Raw genomic sequence first — 22,528 nt, 5'->3', positions numbered from 1 at the left:
GAAAAGGAAGGAAAGGAAGATGGAAGAAAGGGGGTAGGAAGGGAGAAAGGAAGGAAGGAGAGTGAGAAGAAAGGAAAGAAGGAAGAAAGGAAGGGAGGGAGGGAGATGTGGCACTTGTCAAGCGGTGATAACCCTGGTGGTGGTGGTAATAATAATAATAATAATAATGTTGACCTTGTGAAGAATGCTAGTTTTTTCTTTTGGGGGCAGAAGAAGAGACAGGAATAGTCAAAAATAGAGATGAATTTGGAAGTTCTTTTCCAAGGAGCAGCAAGTGGCAAAGGACCTTGTGTATGAGCATTTTAGGCTATTCCATGAGGTTGGTAAATTCATCTGGCACAGGGGTAAAAATCCTGAGGGACTTTAGAAATTCAGAAAAGGTTCTGTGGAATGACAGCAAGAGGCTTTCAAAGATGTGGACTTGTGGAGGTGCGGGTATAGATGATGACAGAGAATGTGGTTTACTCATGGTACTAGTGCAGGGTTATTATGTTCTTCTAACTCTGGGGCCACTGAAGCAGGTACCAAAAAAAGGGGGGGGCATAGGGTAGAGACTGGAGATGAATAAAACCAATAAGAAGATGATATTCTTGGAGAAGAAAACTCAGTGAGTTCCAGAGGAGGTATAATAAGCACACTGTGGGATCAGTGTCAGAGAGATGAAAAACTCAGAGACAAGAGATTCTTTACACATATTCTCAGGCAAAGACCACAGAGCTGGTTGTTCTCTTTTCATAGAGTAGGTGATCTGCCTTGGAAGAAAACTCTCCAACGAGAACAAGCTTGTTTTACAGGGAGAGTCTGATGTTCTTTCACTCTATGCCCCCTCCCTAATCAATGTATTGGGGTAGAATATTGGTTTACAGTACAGTTGGGTACAGTACGTGAGTACAGTGTCTCATCTCCCTGTGATAGGTATCTGCATATACTCCCACTCCCAAATTAAGTCCTTACTGTACATCCTTTTTAAAATTTACTTTTTAAAAAGAGAGACTGTGAAAGAAACACCAGCACTGAAGCTTCCTTCAATGCAGTGGAGGCCAGGCTCACACCTGGGTCACACACAATGACAAAGCAGCACACTATCCAAGTGAGCTATTTTGCTGCACACTATCCAAGTGAGCTATTTTGCTGACCCCTTGCACACTTTGCATGATTTGGAAAGCCACTTATATGCTCTTCAAGCCCGACAGGCCTGCATTGGTTACAGGGTGGTTTTGGAAAAGGTACATTTTGATTGGTTACAAGGTGCACCAGTCAGGTGTGCTCAGGTACAAGGGTAATGTGTGAACGGATTGGTCTCGTTAGTCATCGAGGAGCATGTAAAGCGAAAGATGAAATGGATTGGTTACATTCCACACCCAATCCCAGCTGCCAAGATGCAAGTGAATACAAAATGAAACATACAATTTGGTTGGCTACGTTCAGGGAAAGGAAAAGATTCAACTTGGTTGGTTACACTCCTAGTTCCCTAAGTTTGCCAAATGCTGGCCCGGTGGACCTGCCTTTCTGTCCATTGTAGAGTTGGGGAACATTTTATTTCACCTGTAGTGTGCTTTCTAGTAGCATTCTTTTATACCAGATAGTTTGTACCTTCTTACCTGCTTGGTCCCACTGATGGACTTTTTTTTGTATTTGTGCTTCCATAAGCGTTTGAGGATGCAGACCTCAGCTTAGTCGTTCCATCAGCTCTCTTCGCAGCCGTGGGGACAGCTGGCCAGAGGTGTACCACTGCAAGGCGACTGGTGAGTGTATTGCAGGGGACCTTGTATATTTCAGGAGGTTGGGGGTAAAGTCATCTGGCACAGTGGTAGAAATGGTGAGGAACTTGAGAAATTCAGAAAAGGTTCTGTAGAGTGGCAGCAAGAGGCAGTCAGTGTGCCTACTCTACATTGTTCTCTTCCGGCACCACTTTGTAACAACATCTGCTGTTAGGGAGGCATCAGAGAAGGACTCCAGGGATCAGCAAATACTTGACCCTACTGGTTTCACTTCTCTGCTCATGGCGGAGGTTACCAGTCAGCCAGAGACTCAGTCTTACCACCTCCCCCTGCCCCCACCAATCCTTTCATGCAAAACCCCTACGATTACAGATGAACCAGGAGCTGAACCCTATTGTCAAACCAACATATAGAATATGTCTAAAGACTAATGCCACTTAGGTAAAATAAGCTAAAACAAATGGAAACATTTGAGAATTATTAGCTAATTCAATACCCTGACTTACTCTACTGTAAGCCAGAGCTGAGCAGTACTCTGGTAAAAAAAAATTAAATAATAAAAAATAAAATAAAATTCTCTATTAAAAATCTGAGCTAAGATGTTTATAAAGTATTTGTAGTTTAATAATTTTTTTTCTTATCAAAAACATTTATTCCCTTAATGCTAGGAAGGAAAATGTACTCTAAAATCCATTTTTTGGTAAACTATGGTATGGGAAACAAGAGTAGCTTAAAAGTTCAGTGTTCATTTTACCCAACTTTTATTTGTCTTATCTCTTCAACAAATACTTTATATGCACAAATCAGTTTCCATATGGAGTTCATTGGCAGGTAGAAAAGCCCATTCTAAAGTTGCGATATATATATACATAATAGACTACTACTCAGCTATTAAAAATGGTGAATTCACCTTCAACCCATCTTAGATGGAGCTTGAAGGAATCATCTTCAGTGAGATAAGTCAGAAAGAATAGGATGAATATAGGATGATCTCACTCACAGAAGTTGAAAAACAAGATCAGAAGGGAAAACACTAAGCAGAACTTGGATTGGAGTTGGTGCACTGCACCAAAGTAAAAGTCTCTCAGGTTCTGGAACATGATGGCAGAGGAGGACCTAGTGGGGGTTGTTTGTTTTGTGGAAATGCTATGCATGTACAAACTATTTTATTTTACTGTCAACTATAAACCATTAATCCCCCAATAAAGAAAAAAATAAACATTGTAGTACTACATAGCTTTCCATGACTTAAGCCTTTTTTTTTTTAAAAAAAAACAACAATTACTTATAAAATAAAATAGAAATATTGACAAAAGCATAGAATAAGAAGGGTACATTTCCACACAGTTCCCACCTCCAGAGCTCCATATCCAGTCCCCTCCCTTGACAGCTTCTGTGTTCTTTATCTCTGGGAGTATGGACCCAGGATCTTTATGGAGTGCAGAAGGTAGAAGGTCTGGCTTCTGTAATTGCTTCTCCTCTGGACATAGTCATTGGCAGGTCAGTCCATACTCCCAGCCTGTTTCTGTCTTTCCCTAGTGGGGCAGGGCTCTGGAAAGATGAGGTTCCAGGATACACTGGTGAGGTCTTCTACCCAGGGAATTCAGGTTGGTGTCATGGTAGCATCTGTAACTTGGTGTCTGAAAAAGCATTAAGATACAAAGAACAAATTGTTGAATAATCTGGAGCCTAAAGGCACAAAAGGTGAGATTTGGGGTCTCCATTTTGGAAAAAGTTAGTAGTTTAGGTATTTCCCAAGGTGACCAATGACTACTAATTTTTTCCTGAGCCCAATAGCTAACATGCTGGGGAGATAGTATCAGGGTTAGAAACAGGACTAGAAAGCTGGATCAGAGAAGAGAATAGAAGAGAGTAGCTCCCAAATATGGGAAAATTATATAAATACTTTTAACTGTAAACCCCATTGATTTGACCCGGGGCCTACATTCAGTGCAGGAGCCTGTGTAATCTCTGTATCCCTATAGCTCACATTCTGTGGTCATAACTAGGAACATTCTAGGCTGGACCCATTGCCAGACCCATCTTCCTTGAGTAGTAGAGGACTTTGGCCCAACCTCCCTTCAGAGAATGGGGTAGGCCCTATCATTGTTGATCCACAGTGAGGGCAAGGACCTGTAGGGGTGCACAAAGGGGTCCATTATTGTTGTTCCTGCTGGAGATGACCTGTGACAGTGGAGAGAGGGATCTGTTAGAGGTCTAGGCCCATCATGTCTGTGTGGGAGTCCCAGGACTCCCTGACTATGGCCGGGGGAGATGAGGTGGCCTGGTAGTAAGCAAAAGAACCATCATTAAAGTATGCTGGTCCCTTGCCCTTATCCAGCTTTTGTAGTCCTTACTTTGCATGACTTACTCTTAATGTTAATGTCTTTGTCATATAGAGAATTGTTGGGTAGTTGCCATCTCCCCCTGGCTTCTTCTTATCCATATGCCTATATAGGGATTTACTGATCCAAAGGTTTGGTCTATTTACATAAATCACTTTTACATAAAGCACTCCAGGGCATTGGTGGTTCAGTCATAGGATTCTCGCCTGTTCCGCCCCCTCCTTGTCACACTCTGATTTTCACCAGTCACTTTTCTCTCCACCCTCTCTATATCACATCCTGTTTCCACCCTACTTGGAGAGTATAAAAACAGCTGCTCTTCTGATTAAAGACACTTGGAAATTGCTTTCCGGCTCCGAGAGTTCCAGAGTGTATCTCCTGCGGAAGTTGGTGCAGCACGCTTTCCTGATCCCTCTCCCACACAGCAGCCTAGATCAGCTCCAGTTGAGTTCTCTCCAACCCAGAGAGCACCGGCTCGGGAAGAAGTACCCTCAGGCTATCCCGGCATCTGGCGCCTGAACAGGGACCCGTAAGCAGCAGATTTACAAGAAGACATCTTAGATAAGTACACACCTTTTGGGTATCTGCAATATTGTGTTAAGGCACTGTGATTTTTTTTTTCTTTTTTATTGTTTTCCGGAGATCTTTCCACCATGGAAAATCTTTTCCAAATCCTGCATTCTTTTTCCAGTATACAATTTTTATATATCTGGGACATTTTTCTCGGGGCTTCACCTTATATCCTGTTGATCATCATAGCAGCTTTTAAGGGATATATAGGGCAACCTCTCAAAAGGCTTAAGAAACTAGAGGCTGAGGTCCAAGAGATAAAGGAAGTAATCATAGAACTTAACCAGCACCTTAAAAACAAGAAGAAGCAAAGGCCTGTCGTGATCTTGACCCACCCTAATTCCTCTGCATCTTGCCCTGAGGCCCCTATTTTGGCATCTTGCCCTGAGGCCCCTATTTTGGCAGACACGTGTCCGAATTCTCCTTTGGACTCCACAGCCACTTCTTCGGCCACCCCCATTTTGGCAGAAACGTGTCCGGAACCTCCTGCTGCCTCCACGGCTGCTTCTTCACCCCACCCTGTTTTGATAGACACATGTCCGAATTCTCCTGTAGCCTCCAAAACCACTTCTTCGGCCACTTGTCCAGAAGCTTCCACTTCAGTGACTCCTCCTACCGCTACACACTTATCAGAGGAAGTCCACACATTTCCGGTCAATGTTGCCCCCAATAGACAAAAACCTCAGGCCTGGTATCCATATTCCGCCACAGACCTGAAGGAACTACGCCAGGCTATCAAAGATGACGGTGTTCATGCCCCATGGACCAGGTCCATTTTACAAGGCCTGCTTCAGAACCTTAATACCCCTCAAGATTGGAGAGATGTGACTCGTGCTACGCTCCCAGGCCCCCTCTTCCTGCAATGGGAGGCATTCTTTCGCGATGAATGTTTACAACAATCGCGGAAAAATATTCAAAATCAGCCAGAGGGTAATTTTGATGCATTGTTTGGAACAGGCCAATTAGAAACAGGGATTCAACAGGCGGAAGCCAAGTTTCCAGCGGGGTATTTTGATCAAGTACGCCTGTGTGCATTAAAAGCATGGGAGCGATTAACACCACCCATGGGAGCAGCCTCAGCCCCCATTCTCTCCCTGCAACAAGAACCTGATGAATCCCTCGCTAAATTCATTGCCAGGGTCCAGTCGAGTTTGGAAAGGAAGATTTATAATCCTGACGCTCGTTTTCTCCTACTGCGATCCATAGTCTGGGATGGAATGCTTCCGCATTTTCGACAGGCCTGTATCACTCTTAAAAATGAACACCCAGATACTTGGATTCTAGCTACACAGGATCTCAGATCAAGCTCTTTTCAAGGACCTATGTTACAGGCCTATGCAGCTACCTTACATAAGCAAAAAGGAGCTTGCTTTCAGTGCGGTCGCCAAGGGCATTGGCGTAACCAATGTCCAGAAAATAGACCGCGACCCCGCCTCCAGTCAGGGCGACCCCACCTCCAGTCAGGGCAACCCCGCCTCCAATCAGGGCAACCCCGCATCCAGACAGGGAATCAGAGACCACGAATGCCTTGTCCCAGATGCCAGAAAGGATTTCACTGGAGGAGAGATTGTTGGTCAAGGTTCCATAGGAATGGCACGCCTCTGCCAAATGTAAACAGGGATTTAAACTAGGTATGGGGCTTCCCTTAGCCCCGCCCCCAAGAGGGAAGGAAGCAGGTCGCCCGCTTGGTGCTGTGCCCTTCTTCCACAAACAGAAGCCCAGCTTGGGACCCAATCCGTCGCTATACCCACCACGCCAAGTAACAATAACAGAGGGTGAGCAGAAGGAGGAACCCGTGGTATGTGGGAACTTCCAGCATAGAAATAACCGGCTGGAGCAAGAGAACAGCTCGAATTCAGAGCCTGAGATTTTATGGACCACCCCTGTTTTAGAAAGGGGTCACCCAACTATGACAGTAAAGATTGGTAATATTCCTTTTAAGTGTTTGATTGACACGGGAGCAGATAAGACAATATTAAGACAAGCAGAGGTTCCCCAGAGTTGGGAACTCCTCCCAGGACCACGCTTACATGGTGTTGGAGGATTGACTCAGGCATTCCGCACACGAGATTCCCTTGTGTGGGAAGATCCAGAAGGGACTACCGGACGCTTTCAGCCTTTAATAGCTGATATAAGCACCAATTTATTGGGAAGAGACTTGCTGGAATCTTTAGATGTAGTGATATCCTCAGACACCTCTGCAGGACACCACACTCACTCCTGTGAGACTGCTAGACCCAACCAGCACCCCCAATACTAACTGCCACTGTTCGTAACAGAACTCCCCGCTTAGATTGGCTTTCTAATGAGCCTGTCTGGGTGGAACAGTGGCCTTTGCCTAGGGAGAAGCTAGAAATTTTAAAAAAACTCGTCCAAGAGCAGTTATCGTTGGGACACATTCGTCATTCTCGGAGCCCATGGAATACTCCAGTCTTTGTAATTAAAAAGCGCTCAGGAAAATGGCGCCTCCTCCAAGATCTTCGTGCAGTTAATAAAACCATGCAGGTTTGGGGCTCCCCCCAAAGGGGTTTGCCTCTTGCTTCCGCAATTCCCACAGGAATTCCAGTCATAGCTATTGATATACAGGATTGTTTTTTCTCTATTCCCTTACACCCACAAGATTGTAAACGTTTTGCTTTCTCTGTTCCTTCTATTAATAATGCCAGCCCTGCCGATAGATTTGAATGGGTGGTACTGCCCCAGGGCATGGCTAATAGTCCTACTATTTGTCAAGAGGTTGTTAAATCTGCCCTTTTTCCATATATTCATAAGGGCCTTAAGGTTTTTCATTATATGGATGACGTGTTAATATGGGGAGAATTAGATACAGATCTCTCCGCCCTACGTGATTTTCTAATCCCTGCCTTAAAGAGAAGTGGACTTAATGTAGCTCCTGAGAAGATACAGCTAATCCCTCCAATATCTTTCTTAGGCTCAGAGATTTCCCTAACGCAGATTCGTCCTTTAAAACCTTGTGTTACTTTTCCTTCTAATCTCACTCTTGCTTCTTTACAAAGTTTTCTTGGAAATTTGAATTGGCTTAGGCAGTATCTTTATCTGCCTACGAGCTGCCTGCAACCACTGTTCGATCTGTTAAAAGGAAACAAACAGCCCTCCTCAAAGCGTATGTTAACCCCCGAAGCATCCTTGGCTCTGGAAAAAGTTAACCAGGCTCTCCAGGACATGCACCTCGTTCGATTCTCCCCCTCCTCTCCAGTAAATCTTCTAATCTTTAACTCCACCCCCACGGTAGTGGGGGCATTGTGGCAGAAACATGGCGTTCTCGAATGGCTTCATACGCCAGTAGGCGGAGCTCCAAGACTCCTTACCGAGATTGATGCCTTAGCATTTATGGTTCGCCAAGGAAGAAACAGATCGGTTCAGGTCTTAGGAAGGGAACCAGATTCAATCATTCTTCCCTTTTCTCTCACTGACACAGAATGGCTCATACGCCACCATTCTCGTTTTGCCATAAGTTTAATGGGTTTTCCAGGACAATTAGATAATCATTTTCCCTCTAATAATTTCATAGCTTCTTTACCTCTGTTGCCTCTACTAGTACCTAAACTTTTCTCTCGAGATCCCATCCCCTCTGCTCCTACAGTGTTCACTGATGGTGGAAAAAAGGGAGCTGCTGCCCTTATATATTATCCAGACCAGCAATACCCCAAACCTCTCTTTACTGAACTTCCTGATAATTCCCCTCAGTACAAAGAACTTTATGCTGTTTTCCTTGCATTAAAAGCTGTACCAGAATCCTTCAACCTTTTTTCTGACAGTGTGTATACTGTTAACTTACTTCCATGGCTTGCTCGATCTTATGTAAGAATTGATGACAACCCACTTTCTCCTCTTTTAATTCAAATTGCCTCTATGCTCTGTTCTCGAACCCATCCACTGTATGTTCAGCACCTACGTTCCCACAGCCCTCTTCCTGGTCCCCTGTCCGAAGGGAATGCTGCAGCTGACCGCCTTGCCTCCACAGGAATTCTCCTAGCCTCTGTCTCTAATCCTGCTGACTTTCATTCCCTAACCCATGTTAATCTTAAAGGTCTTCGAGCTCGATTTCCTGATATTCCTCTGCCACAGTTAAAACGTATTCTTGCTACATGTTCCTCCTGTGCAGGTCTAATCAAAACACCTGCTATTCAGACTCTAGGGGTTAATCCTCGAGGTTTAAAAGCCAACGCTCTTTGGCAAATTGATGTTACCCACATACCTAACTTTGGCAAACAAAAATATGTGTTCGTCTCAATTGATACCTTCTCTAAGTTTATGTGGGCTACAGCTCAGACTGGAGAAAACTCAAAAAAGCTTATAAGCCATATGCTCTCCTGTTTTGCTGTAATGGGCTTACCTCTTCAACTTAAAACGGATAATGGACCTGCTTTTACCAGCAAACAATTTAAAGATTTTTGTTCCCTCTGGAACATTACTCATACTACAGGCATTCCGTATAATCCACAGGGACAAGGCATTGTTGAGAGGGCCCATCAAACTCTTAAGGCTCAATTAAATAAAGAAAAAGGGGAAATGTACCCCCCTAATATCCAGCTGGCAAAAGCCTTAACTACATTAAATCTCTTTAATATTTACAAAAACTCCGACCAACCTCCTATAATTCTTCATTGGCAAACACCACCCACTCTCCCAGCTATTAAAGTCAAATGGAAAGACCCACTTGATAAAATTTGGAAAGGACCTGACCCCCTGTTGACTATGGGGAGGGGTTTCGCATGTATTTTTCCACAAAATTACTCCAAGCCTGTTTGGGTTCCTGCCCGCCATGTCCGGCAATACCCACATGATGGTGCTGATATCCCTGAAGAACAAGAAACACTGCAAGAAGACTGGCTGCAAGAGGACTGGCTACAGGATGCACCCCAGGATCCATAATACAGCATGGCAGAATCAAAAAAAAAAAAAAATCTGATTCACAGAACTCTCCCCCCCCCCGAATGAATGTCTTATGCTATGACTGGCCAGTTGTGTTTTGTGAGTGAGTGAGTGAGTGAAAAAAAAAAAAAATTGAGTGAGTTGAGTGACCAAAATTTTTGTATGACCCATTGTGCTCAGAGTACTCTGAAAGTTAACTGACTTTATATCAAACGGCTGGACGCAGCCATGGTTTCTGGAGACGTCCAGAAACAGTCCATAAATTATTCATTCCCCCTTTTGATTTCTTTTTTAAGTCTTGATACCAATATGAAATGTTTAGTCTTAAACTGTGTGAGTAAAGATGGTTCAACTATGACAGTAGTTCTAAATTCACATTTGAAATGATATATCTTATTTACAAGTTTTTCTCCTCCTGTGTGTTATAAACTATATGTTTAATATGCGTGTTTCAAGTTTGGTAAACATTAACTTAACAGTTAAATTGTAACTTCGAAGTTACATTTTTACGAGAAGAGGTAAAATCAATTCATTTAAGTAACTGAGTGTTTAAGGTAAAACTCTAAATATTCAATGTGACAATTCTTCATCTCCTAAGTTAAAATACAGATTCTCTATACAGGACATTTTTGGAGGGCCCCCAAAAATGTCCTGTAAGCTATCTTGTGGAAATTAATCCACAACAAATTTGGCATCAATCTGATATTGTAAATGTACCAAAAAAAAAAAAAAATGTCACTAAAATGTGTTAACTCTAGTAACCTGAGTTTGCTTAAAAACCCAATGTAAAAATAGTCAAGAATCAATATATGTAACTTAAACTCGGTATGAAAACTTTGCTATATAAAGACTGCTACATGAGGTCACGTAAGATGACCTTTACACAAAATTATAAAGATACCTAAACCAGTTATAATCATTGAGTTATCAATTGTAGTAAACTTCTAATTTGTTACAAAGTTTTTTCATAAGTAATTGACTACAGCTATGACAAGCCTTCGCATAAAGAAGCATCTGCTCATATAGAATCCCCAGAAATCCATCTTGGACCCCTGACCTCTGACATCACCCACAATTACAGCCATCCCCAGAAACCCATGATGTGACCTGACACGATCTGGAGAACCTGATTCACAGACTCCGAAGGACAAGACTTTCCTACTGCCTTTCTCTCAACCATCGGTGTCTGCTCTTCCTGCTTCTGTTTCGCCCATCATGTTTTGGCGGTTCCAGGTCACTCTCTACAGAGAAGAAAAGTTCCGGTGGCCGTCCTCCTCCATCAAGATAGACGTGTGGCATTTATTTCCTGGCTGTTGACATTGGACTGATGCTTCTATAGAACTTGCTAGACACTCCTTTTATACTCCTGGACTTCTTGAAGAATGACTGTAGCAGGCTGACTCGGGATTTTGCAATGCCAGATCACCCCTCTAGCCCCTCGGCTTATCAGGCCCCCACTCCTCCACCCATCAGGCTCACTCTGTCTCTTGCTACTCTTACTTATCCCTCCGTCTTGTGCTAGTTCTTTTTAAAGACACTTACACACTATCATTCTGCTTTCTTCCCAACAGGTTTCCGTTCACCCCTACACTGCTATTCCCCTGACAGAGATGAAGCCTTTTACAGACATTGACCCAGTTATATATGGCCATTAAGTAAGAGGAAGATGTTGGGGAATTGTGAGGATATGGTTGAGCTTGGAAGGGCTTGAGCCTGAGGGGTGTGTCAATCCTGTTAGTCTCTCTCTCCACGGAGAGGTTGAGCAAGGAGGGACAGTAGAACCCCCCCAAAAAAAAGGTGTGCCTCTTATCAGTCTCCCTGCCTCACAAAGTGCCCCACACTCCTGATACTATGGCAAAAAGTTAAAAAGAAAGGGGGAGATGTTGGGTAGTTGCCATCTCCCCCTGGCTTCTTCTTATCCATATGCCTATATAGGGATTTACTGATCCAAAGGTTTGGTCTATTTACATAAATCACTTTTACATAAAGCACTCCAGGGCATTGGTGGTTCAGTCATAGGATTCTCGCCTGTTCCGCCCCCTCCTTGTCACACTCTGATTTTCACCAGTCACTTTTCTCTCCACCCTCTCTATATCACATCCTGTTTCCACCCTACTTGGAGAGTATAAAAACAGCTGCTCTTCTGATTAAAGACACTTGGAAATTGCTTTCCGGCTCCGAGAGTTCCAGAGTGTATCTCCTGCGGAAGTTGGTGCAGCACGCTTTCCTGATCCCTCTCCCACACAGCAGCCTAGATCAGCTCCAGTTGAGTTCTCTCCAACCCAGAGAGCACCGGCTCGGGAAGAAGTACCCTCAGGCTATCCCGGCAGAGAATAACCCAGAGAATGAATGGCTTGACTAGCTCACCTCCGCCACTGACAAGATAGATACCAGAGGGAATCCCTGGGACCCTTCTTATCTGAGATAGGCTTCTTCTGGAGACCTTCTTGAGCTGAGGTCAAGTCATATGGTTGTACAGAAGTAGGTTATCAGGCCATTGTATATGTTCACTGTGGACATACACATAGTTACAGGGTAAGGTTGGGCATACTTGAGTTTCCTTGCTTATTAATACACTATTCTAGAACAAAAATATGCACAATTTAATTATGAAGTTTTGCCAGATTTTTAGGCATTTGGTAAGACATGGTTTTTGATTTTATTCTAATATCCGCACAGAGGAAATTACTATCTTCATGTCACTGATATTAAAATTATATAATTGAAAACAAAGATGTGATTTCTTATGTTTTTAGACAACACAATATTTCAAAACCTATTGAGAGTTGTGAGTACTGTTAAAAAGTCTACACTGTTAACAAGTTTGCGTTTTTATTTTACCATGCCCTTGAATGTTTCTCTTTTTACTCAGTTTTTACATGAAAGCATCCATGATGATGTTGTAAATAGACTTCAAAAGGCCTATGCACAGATTCGTGTCGGGAACCCATGGGATTGTGAGTATTTTTTTTTTAGTATTGTTCCTTTTTGATAACTGGTATTATAACTGTTCTGGTCCTCCATCTTTTTTTTTTTTTTTTCTTTGAGAGGCCTGAGATTTGGGTATTTTTAGTAACATTTTTGATCCTCAGTTACTGATACTGGATCCTGGATAGTTGATGTGGGGCTGCTGGGTAATCCTGCAGAATGGTGTTCAAACATTTGATGTCTCTCTCTTCACTGCTATTACCCTCATCCAACTACTGCATCCTCTCTCAAGAAAGACTTTAAAAAAATTTTATTTATTTTTTATTTGATTCCCCCCTTTTGTTGCCCTTGTTTTATTGTTGTTGTCATTACTATTTTTGTCGTTGTTATTGATGTTGTCATTACTGGATAGGACAGAGAGAAATAGAGAGAGAAGGGGAAGACAGAGGGGGAGAGAAAGACAGACACCTGCAGATCTGCTTCACTACCTGTGAAGCGACTCCCTAGCAGGTGGGGAGCCGGGGGCTCAAACCGGGATCCTTATGCCGGTCCTTGCATTTCGCACCATGTGCTCTTAACCCGCTGCACTATTGCCCGACTCCCCCAAGAAAGACTTTTAAGAGTCAGCTGGCTTTGCTGCTTCCACTCCTGTCTTCCCCAGTAATCAGAATGGTTTTTTAACACACAGTCCATTATCCTTGTCAACCCACTCCAGTTCTTACTGCTTCTAGACTAAAACCCAGTTGTCCTTCATGTTCCTCTTCAGCAGACTCATGGTCTTTTGTAATCTGGCTGCGCCTCTTCCCTTGCCACTTTCTGTGCACCACTGATTCTTCCATCTTCTTTCAGTGCTCCAGGTACTTCAAGCTCTGTCCTGCCATTTTCTCTGTTGTAAATGCTCTTCACTCAGCTCTCCCCACAGCTGGTCCTCTGTTGCCTCCTGACGGAGGCCTTACTAAATCATTCTTCTTCCTCTGTCCTGAGATCACCTTTATTGCTCTTGATTTCTCACAACCATGCATTGAATAGCATCACCCCCCCCCCCCCGAGAATTGAGTACCAGCTGCTGAGCCTGTGAAGTTCATACAGAATGATCACCCTAAAATGAATTAGCAGGCCCTAGATTGTTTGTTTCTCCCTTCCTTCCTTCCTTCCTTCCTTCCTTCCTTCCTTCCTTCCTTCCTTCCTTCCTTTTTCTCTCTCTTTCTTTCTGTCTTTCTTTTTTTCCTTAACGAGAGCATTGCTCAACTCTGGTTTATGGTGGTGTGGGGGATTAAATTTGCTACTTTGGAACCTCAGGCACAGAATCTGTTTTCATAACCATTATGCTGTCTAGTCCTCCCCCCCAAAGCCCCTATATTCTTAATATAGTGCTTTGAATAATTGCTAGCCACTCCTCTAAACCAGGAGTTAAGAGAGCAGATTGGCCTACCACTTGTTTCTGAAAAGGAAATTTGTTGTTTGCTTCCCCCCCTACCCCCTTCCCTAACCACAGCATTGCTTGTTGGGCCTTAAAGCCAGCCCCCCCTGCTCTGCTTACATAATCATTGTTTTGCCTGAAAGATCCCCACCACGTTATCTCCTCAGGGTATTGCTAATTCAGTTAAAACCATCGCAACAGCAACAGTTGCTAAGGATGCTTTCACCTTCCCAGCATGCCTTTTGCCTCTCTCCACCCCCTAACCTAGCCATTTCTGTTTCCAACTTGCCACTTCCGGTTTTTACCTTATAAAACCAGCTGCTGTTCCAGTTTCGCTCTCTTTTCTCTTCTGCATCCCGACCCAGAGAAGGGCTGGTGTGTATAGCAGGAGGCGGCCATTTTGCTAGCACCACATGGCCTAAACCCGCTGTGCCAGCACCCAACCCTGGGGTGTCAGCATGAATAAAGATTTACGTTCCCGCTACACCATGAGTTACTGATCTCTCCTCTCTGCCGTGATGCGCAATCTGACAATTGCTCAGCTCTGCCATATGGGGGTAATGGGGATTGAACCTGGTACCTTTGGTGCCTCAGGCATGAAAGGCTTTTTGGATAACCACTATGCTATCTCCCCAGCCCAAAAGGAAGTTTTATGGGGGCCATAGCTATACTCCCTTTTTATATGTTCTTGTGGCTACTTTCACAGTATAATGGCAGAGCCCAGCTAAGTAATACAAAGCATAAAATATTTGTCTGGGGAGTCGGGCAGTAGCACAGCGGGTTAAATGCAGATGGCACAAAGTGTGAGGACCAGTGTAAGGATCCTGGTTTGAGCCCCCAGCTCCCCGCCTGCAGGGAGGTTGCTTCACAAGCAGTGAAGCAGGTCTGCAGATGTCTACCTTTCTCTCCCTCTCTCTGTCTTCTCTTCCTCCCTGTTTCTCTCTTATCCAACAAGGGCAACAAAAGGAAATAAATAAATATTTTTTAAAAAACCATCTGTGCCTCACCTTTAGTGGTCCGGGAGGTGGTGCAGTGATAAAGCTTTGGACTCTCAAAAATGATGTCCTGAGTTCAGTCCCTGGCAGCACATGTACCAGAGTGATGTCTGGTTCTTTCTCTCTCCTCCTGTCTTTCTCATAAATAAATAAAATCTATTAAAAAAAAAAACACATTTGACCCTTTATAGAAAAATGCTTTAAACTGAAAGGATATATGAATAGATTGATTTATTTTTACTTTTGTGTGTGTGTGTGGGGGGGGGGGAGAAGCTGTTATAGTAATAAAAATGGATGTTATTTAGGGCGAAATGAACATTATTTTTTTCTGCAGCCAATGTTCTGTACGGACCACTCCACACCAAACAGGCAGTGAGCATGTTTCTTGGAGCAGTGGAAGAAGCAAAGAAAGAAGGTGGCACAGTGGTCTATGGTGGCAAGGTAATAAAAGCTCTGGCATTACTAGTGACAGGTACACTTTGCTGAAGCACATGATTCACTGTTGTCAACTTTCTCCCAATTCCTGTTATAAGAAGAAATGCATATTTTGAAGAATGACAGCAGGAGGCGGCCAGGTGGTTTCACCCACTGGTGTGAACATGTTACAGTGCGTGAGGACGTGGGCTTGAGCCACCGGCCACGACGTGAAAGTGCCTGCAGAAAGGGGTCTTCAGAAGCAGTGAAGCAATGCTATAGTGTCTCTCCTTCTCTCTCTGCCACTCTGTCTCTCAGTTTCTTTTTAAAGATTTTATTTATTAATGAGAAAGATAGCAGGAGAGAGAGAGAAATAAAACAAACAACAACCAGGCATTACTCGGGTACATGTGATGCCAGGGATTGAACTCAAGACCTCATACTTAAAGGTCCAATGCTATATCCACTGCGCCACCTCCCAGATCATCTGTCTCTCACTTTTAAAAAAAATATTTATTTATTCCCTTTTGTTGCCCTTGTTGTTTTATTGTTGTAGTTGTTATTATTATTGTTGTCATTGTTGGATAGGACAGAGAGAAATGGAGAGAGGAGGGGAAGACAGAGAGGGGGAGCAAAAGATAGACAGCTGCAGACCTGCTTCACTGCCTGTGAAGCAACTCCCCTGCAGGTGGGGAGCCAGGGCTCAGACTGGGATCCTTACTCTGGTCCTTGTGCTTTGCGCCACCTGTGCTTAACCCGCTGCGCTACAGCCTGACTCCCTATCTCTCACTTTTTATCTAAAGGAAAGGAAAGACTATAACTGCTGCCAGGACTGGTAGAGCCCTACAGGCACTGAGCCCCAGTGATAACCCTGCTCACAAATACAACAGAAGTCTAGTGTATTATCACTGTGCGTAAGATGGCAGTTTGTTTCTTTACTTATTTATTTACTTCAAAAAGAAGGCCTATTGATAGAATTGCACAGGCTTTTTAATGCTAAGAAAGGTAGAACTTTGTTAATTCAAATTTACTCTGACCACCTTATAATGATGGCCCAGAAAGCAACTTTTCTTGCTGACTATAAAATGCTACAAGTTAGTGGAACTAAAACAAAATTGTTGATTCTACTTATAAAACCTGTCCCTTCTTAATGGTACCACTATGAACCCAGTGTCTCAGGCCAAAAACTTGGGGATCACATTCTTGCACATAGTAACATGTGTGCTCTTCCAGGTGTACCACCACCCGGCCCCTAAGAGTGTGTTTTCAGTGTAACTGGTGTGACACTTGACAGGACTTTTCATCCTTGATTACTTTTTTTTTTTTTTCTGTTTCTCTGTGACTAAGTTGAGTCAATAAGAAGCAGGGAATTTTTTCATTCATGATGTGAAGTTATTTTGTAAAAATAATTCATCTATAAATGGAGTTTACTTTTTGCCTCCTGGGTTATCACTGGGACTCAGTGCCTGCACTATAAATCCACTGCTCCTGGGGGCTATTTTCTTCATTTCATTGCCCTTGTTGTTTATCGTTGTTGTTGTTGTTATTATTGTTGTTGTTATGGCTGTCACTGTTGGATAGAACAGAGAGAAATCGAGAGAGGAGGGGAGGATGGGGGAGAGAAAGATAGACACCTGTAGGCCTACTTCACTGCTTATGAGGAGACTCCACTGCAGGTGGGGAGCCGGGGGCTCGAACCAGAATCCTTAAGCCGGTCTTTATGCTTTGAGCCATGTGCACTTAACCTGCTGCAGTACTGCCCGAGTCCCTGGTGTTCACTTTTATCTCATAAGTACAGGCAAAGATTGTTGCATCCTCTGAACCCAAATACTAAAAAATACAATGTTTATGTCTCTCTGAAGGCTATGGATCGCCCCGGGAATTATGTTGAACCAACAATTGTGACAGGTCTTGCCCACAACGCCACCATTGCACACACAGAGACTTTTGCTCCAATTCTTTATGTCTTTAAATTTAAGGTAAAAATGGACTCTCTCTCTCTAGTATAATGTTGAAGCAAATGAGAAAACTAGGAGAAAATGAAGGCATATTACATTTCCCTTGATTAGTCTTTATGGGAAGTTTTAGAAAGTCATTGTGATCTGAAGTTTGAAGGGTAAGGATAAAGTGGGATGAAACGAACACATTAAACTATAGAGCATGTCAAGCTAGCTGTCAGGGACACTTAGATAAGCAGGGGACCAATTATTGGATTAATGGGAAAATGTAACCTTTCATTTCCTATTTCACCTTATTCTGAGTGCTGTGTACCATTTAGCTAGTTTCTGGCACAAAAGAGACCAGAGAGCTTGATAGCCTGCTGTGTATCAGTGGGCAAAATGAGAAGATACAAGGGAATCTAAAAACCTGCTATTAGAACCTGTATCAGAGGACAGGCTGTGAAGGTTTTAACAGATAAAGATAAGTATCTTCTTCTCTGGAATGAGACAGTTCCTGGCTTTACCAGCAAATATTTAGAAATTGAATCAAGGTTTGAATGTGTCCTGATTAACAGTAAAGGGTAGTGATAATTGCAGATTACTACAATTATATGATGACACTTTGTTTTAGCACTTTCATTAAATTGTGATTGTTTTGCATAAAGCGACTAGAGAGGATAGTTTCATGTTTCTGCAGTGTATTTGTGAGAGGCTGTGAGCCCTTGAACAAATTATTTGGCCTCTTTGGTCTACCATTGCTTAATCTGTAAATTAGAGATAACGTAAAATTTGTGTCATAGGGTAAGGATTAAATAAACACATGCTAAGTGCTTACTCAGTGTGTTTGCACATAAGAACTCAGTAAATATTAACTGTTACATGTAGTAGCTTGAATAGAAGAATGTTGTTTCTCAAATAATTAGGAGGGAAGCTCCCCCACAAAGCCGAAGCAGAATTAGCAAGATGTTAACTCTTTAGTGTGTGTGTATTGAAATATTATATCGTATGTCTCATAAAATGAACTCATTTGATTAGCATCAGTGACCCTTGACCTGAACATTATATGCCATCTATTTCTCATGTCTGTCCTTTTAGAATGAAGAAGAGGTCTTTGCATGGAATAATGAAGTTAAACAAGGACTTTCAAGTAGCATCTTCACCAAGGATTTGGGCAGAATCTTCCGCTGGCTTGGGTATAACTTTATTTTGAAAAATTACATAAATCTTATTTGTATGATAAGTGAACTTTGCAAAATAAAAATGAGACCATCATTGTGGACAGTCCAGTTTTCAGCATTGAGAATCTTGAGGTTTTGCTTGAATTATTGCATTTATTTACTTATACAGAGACAGAAAATTTAAGAGAGCAGGGGAAGCTAAAGAAGCAGAGAGAGATACCTGTAGCATTGCTCGTGAAGCTTCATCCCCTGCAGGTGGGGACCGGGGGCTTAAATTTGAGTTTTTGTGCATGTTAATACATGCTCTACTGGGTGTGCCACCACCTGGCCCCTTTGCTTGACTTATTGTTGTTTTTGTCCAGAGCACCACTCAACTCTGGCTATTTGTGCTGGGGATTGAAACTTGGGCCTATTGCACGCAAGTTCTGTGTGTTGCCTCTGTTCTATCTCCCTGGCAATTGTTTGGATTGCTCATTATTTGTTTTACTTTGTTTTGTCTTATTTTTACTTTATTTTTTTTTAATTCTTTATTGGGGAATTAATGGTTTACAGTTGATAGTAAAATACAATAGTTTGTACATGCATAACACTTCCCAGTTTTCCACATAACAATACAACCCCCACTAGGTTCTCCTCTGCCATCATGTTCCAGAGCCTGAGCCCTCCCTCCCCCACACACCCCCCAGGGTCTTTTACTTTGGTGCAGTGCACCAACTCCAGTCCAAGTTCTGCTTAGTGTTTTCCCTTCTTATCTTGTTTTTCAACTTCTGTTTATGAGTGAGATCATCCCATATTCATCCTTTTGTTTCTGACTTATCTCACTGAAGATGATTCCTTCAAGCTCCATCTAAGATGGGATAAAGAAGGTGACTTCACCATTTTTAATAGCTGAGTAGTATTCCATTGTGTATATATACCACAACTTAACTCAATCACTCACCTGTTGTTGGACACCTGGGTTGCTTCCAGGTTTTGGCTGTTACAAATTGTGCTGCTATGTACTTAGGTATACACAAATTTTTTTGGATGGGTGTGTTTGGCTCCTTAGGATATATCCTCAGGAGACATATTTGTTGCTCTTACCAACCCTGTTTTTACACATAGACCAAAAGGATCAGACTGTGGCATTGTAAATGTCAACATTCCAACAAGTGGAGCTGAGATTGGAGGTGCCTTTGGTATGTAGAGAATTTTTATTTTCCTTTTCCGTGTTGGTCAGTGTATTAAAGTTGTTGTTTGTCATAACAAAGTACCATAGACTGCTAACATGCAGGTGGACTAAAAATATTAGCTGGGAAGATGGTGTCAGAGTTGAAAGTAGAACTAGAAAACTGGATTAGGGCAGAGAGTAGCTCCCAAACTTGAAGAAAATATATAAATACAATAAACTGTTTTACCCCATCCATCTGACCCAGGGCCCATATATATTCACATTTAGCACCAGAGTGAGTAGCCTCTCAGTCCATGTCAGCCTGAGCTCTAAGTCAATGATCATAGATGGGAATATTCTAGGTTGCACTCATTTCATGACCAGTTTTCCTTAAGTGATAGAGTAGGATGACCCAGCCTCCCTTCAAAGAGTTGGGCAGTCCTTACCATTGCTACTTTATAGTGAGGATAAGGACCTTGAGAGGCCCACAAGAGGTCTTATGATGATGTTCCTGATGGAAGTGATGAGTGATTGTGGAGAGTGGGATCTATTAGAGTACTAGACCCATAATGTCTATGGGAGAATCCCAGGATTTCTTGATTAGAGCCCCAGATGATTGGTATTGACCAGAAAGGCCATCGTTAAGGGAAATAGTGTCTTGCTCTTATCCAGCTTTTATAGTCCTTTCTTTATCTGAGGAGACTTTTCTCCCAGTTGTTAAATGTTGAGTGTCATTTCTTATATCCTGCCTGGTATTAATTAGATTTATGGGTTCTGGCCTCAGAGACTGAGTAGACCTAGGGTTTTAGTGTGGACCAAGTTAACCTTAAGTTTCACTGCATTTACTTGTTTGATGATTCTAATAAAAGTTGTCATAGGGACAATAATTGTCCTTTAGTTGATATATATGTGTGTATATATTTGCCAGGATTACTCTTGGCCAATTGTATACAGTGTTTCTTCTAAAGATTATCAAGAGGTGGCAGTAATACTGGTGTTGTGAGAAGAGATAAGGAGAGACATTTTATTTAAAGTTGCTATTCAGTACTGAGTTTTGCAAAAGGTTTCTGTCACCTCGCTCCCTGCCTTCCTTTTTCTCTCTCCTTCTCTCACTCTCCCTTCCCCTCCCATTCTTCTCTTCTCTTCTCTTCTCTTCTCTTCTCTTCTCTTCTCTTCTCTTCTCTTCTCTTCTCTTCTCTTCTCTTCTCCTCTCCTCTCCTCTCCTCTCCTCTCCTCTCCTCTCCTCTCCTCTCCTCTCCTCTCCTCTCCTTTCCCTTCCTTCCTTCCTTCCTTCCTTCCTTCCTTCCTTCCTTCCTCCCTCCTTCCCTCCCTCCCTCCCTGCCTTCCTTCTTTCCTTCCTTCCTTCCTTCCTCCCTTCCTTCCTTCCTTCCTTCCTTCCTTCCTTCCTTCCTTCCTTCCTTCCTTCCATAGGAAAAGGAGAGAATCAGAGTATTACTCTGACATATTTGATACCAGGGATTGAATTTGGAACCTGATATTTGAGAGTCTACCTTCTATTCCACCACCACCTGGGCCAGAGTTCTTTTTCTCAATTCAGCTTTTTTATTTATTTATTTATTTTTATTTAAGAAAGGAGACATTAACAAAAATGTAGGATAGGAGGGGCACAACTCCACACAATTCCCACCACCCAGTCTCCATATCGCATCTCCTCTCCTGATAGCTTTCCCATTCTCTATCCCTCTGGGAGCATGGACCCAGGGTCGTTGTGGGTTGCAGAAGGTAGAAGGTCTGGCTTCTGTAATTGCTTCCCCACTGAACATGGACATTGACTGGTCGGTCCATACTCCCAGTCTGCCTCTCTCTTTCCCTAGTAGGGTGTGTCTCTGGGGAAGTGGAGCTCCAGGACATATTGGTGGGGTCTTCAGTCCAGGGAAGTCTGGTCGGCGTAATGCTGGCATCCGGAACTTGGTGGCTGAAAAGAGAGTTTTGTTGCCTTGTTGCGCTTGTTGTAGTTGTTATTATTATAGCTGTTCTTGTTGGATAGGATAGAGAGAAATCAAGAGAGGAGGGGAAGACGGGGAGAGAAAGGTAGACACACCTGCAGACCTGCTTCACCCCTTGCAAAGCGACTCCCCTGCAGGTGGGCTTGAACTGGGATCCTTACACCCGTTCTTGTGCTTTGTGCCATGTGCGCTTAACCCCCTATGCTACTGCCCAGCTCCCTGGGTATTGGTTTCTTTTGCTGTGCAGAAGCTTCTAATTTAATGTAGTCCCATAGGTTTATACTTGCCTTAGTCTTCTTTGTAATTGGTTTCGTTTCATTGAAGATGTCTTTAAAGTTTATGCAAAAAAGAGTTCTGTCAATATTTTCCTCTAAATATCTGATCGTTTCTGGTCTAACATCCAAGTCCTTGATCCACTTGGAATTTATTTTTCTTTTGGTGAAATATGGTGATTCAGTTTCATTCTTCTGCATGTTTCAACCCATTCTTTCCAACACCATTTGTTGAAAAGACTCTGCTTTCCCCATTTAATAGTCTGGGCCCCTTTGTCAAAGATTAGATGTCCATAGGTGTGTTACATCTGGGCTCTCAGTTCTATTCCACTGGTCAGTTTGTCTATTCAAGTTCCAGTACCAAGCAGTTTTGATGACAGTGGCCCTATAATAAACTTTGAGATCTGGGAGTGTGATGTCTCCAGTTCTTTTCTTTTTTCTCAAGATTTTTTGGACAATTCTAGGTCTTTTCTGTTTCCATTTGTAAACATGGTTCCATTTTATAAACATTTGTAGCATTTGTTCTAGTCTCCTAAAAAATGTGCTTAGGATCTTGATGGGGATAGCATTCAATTTGTATATGGCTCTGGGTAGTATATTCATTTTGATGATGTTAATTCTTCCAACCCATGAACATGAAATATCTTTCCACTTCTTTGTGTCTTTTTCAGTTTCCTTGAGTAGTGACTCATAATCTCAGGGTACAAGTCTTTCGCTTCTTTGGTTAGGTTT

At 42.7% G+C, this 22,528-nt stretch overlaps 1 protein-coding gene across 1 annotated transcript in view; it reads left to right on the top strand.

Moving 5' to 3' along the window:
* The window catches only part of ALDH7A1 (aldehyde dehydrogenase 7 family member A1), a 79,079-nt gene that overhangs the window by 46,792 nt on the left and 9,759 nt on the right, over nt 1-22,528 (top strand). The window contains exons 11-16 of the mRNA XM_007527767.3: nt 1,651-1,745; nt 12,405-12,489; nt 15,210-15,316; nt 17,152-17,268; nt 18,325-18,422; nt 19,512-19,585. Of these exons, the coding sequence (XP_007527829.1) occupies nt 1,651-1,745; nt 12,405-12,489; nt 15,210-15,316; nt 17,152-17,268; nt 18,325-18,422; nt 19,512-19,585 (576 nt within the window). The remainder of the gene's footprint in view (nt 1-1,650; nt 1,746-12,404; nt 12,490-15,209; nt 15,317-17,151; nt 17,269-18,324; nt 18,423-19,511; nt 19,586-22,528) is intronic.

This window comes from Erinaceus europaeus, chromosome 2, assembly GCF_950295315.1.
Source record: "Erinaceus europaeus chromosome 2, mEriEur2.1, whole genome shotgun sequence".
In the NCBI taxonomy this organism is placed as follows: domain Eukaryota; kingdom Metazoa; phylum Chordata; class Mammalia; order Eulipotyphla; family Erinaceidae; genus Erinaceus; species Erinaceus europaeus.
This window is presented reverse-complemented; position numbering and strand designations above follow the sequence as displayed.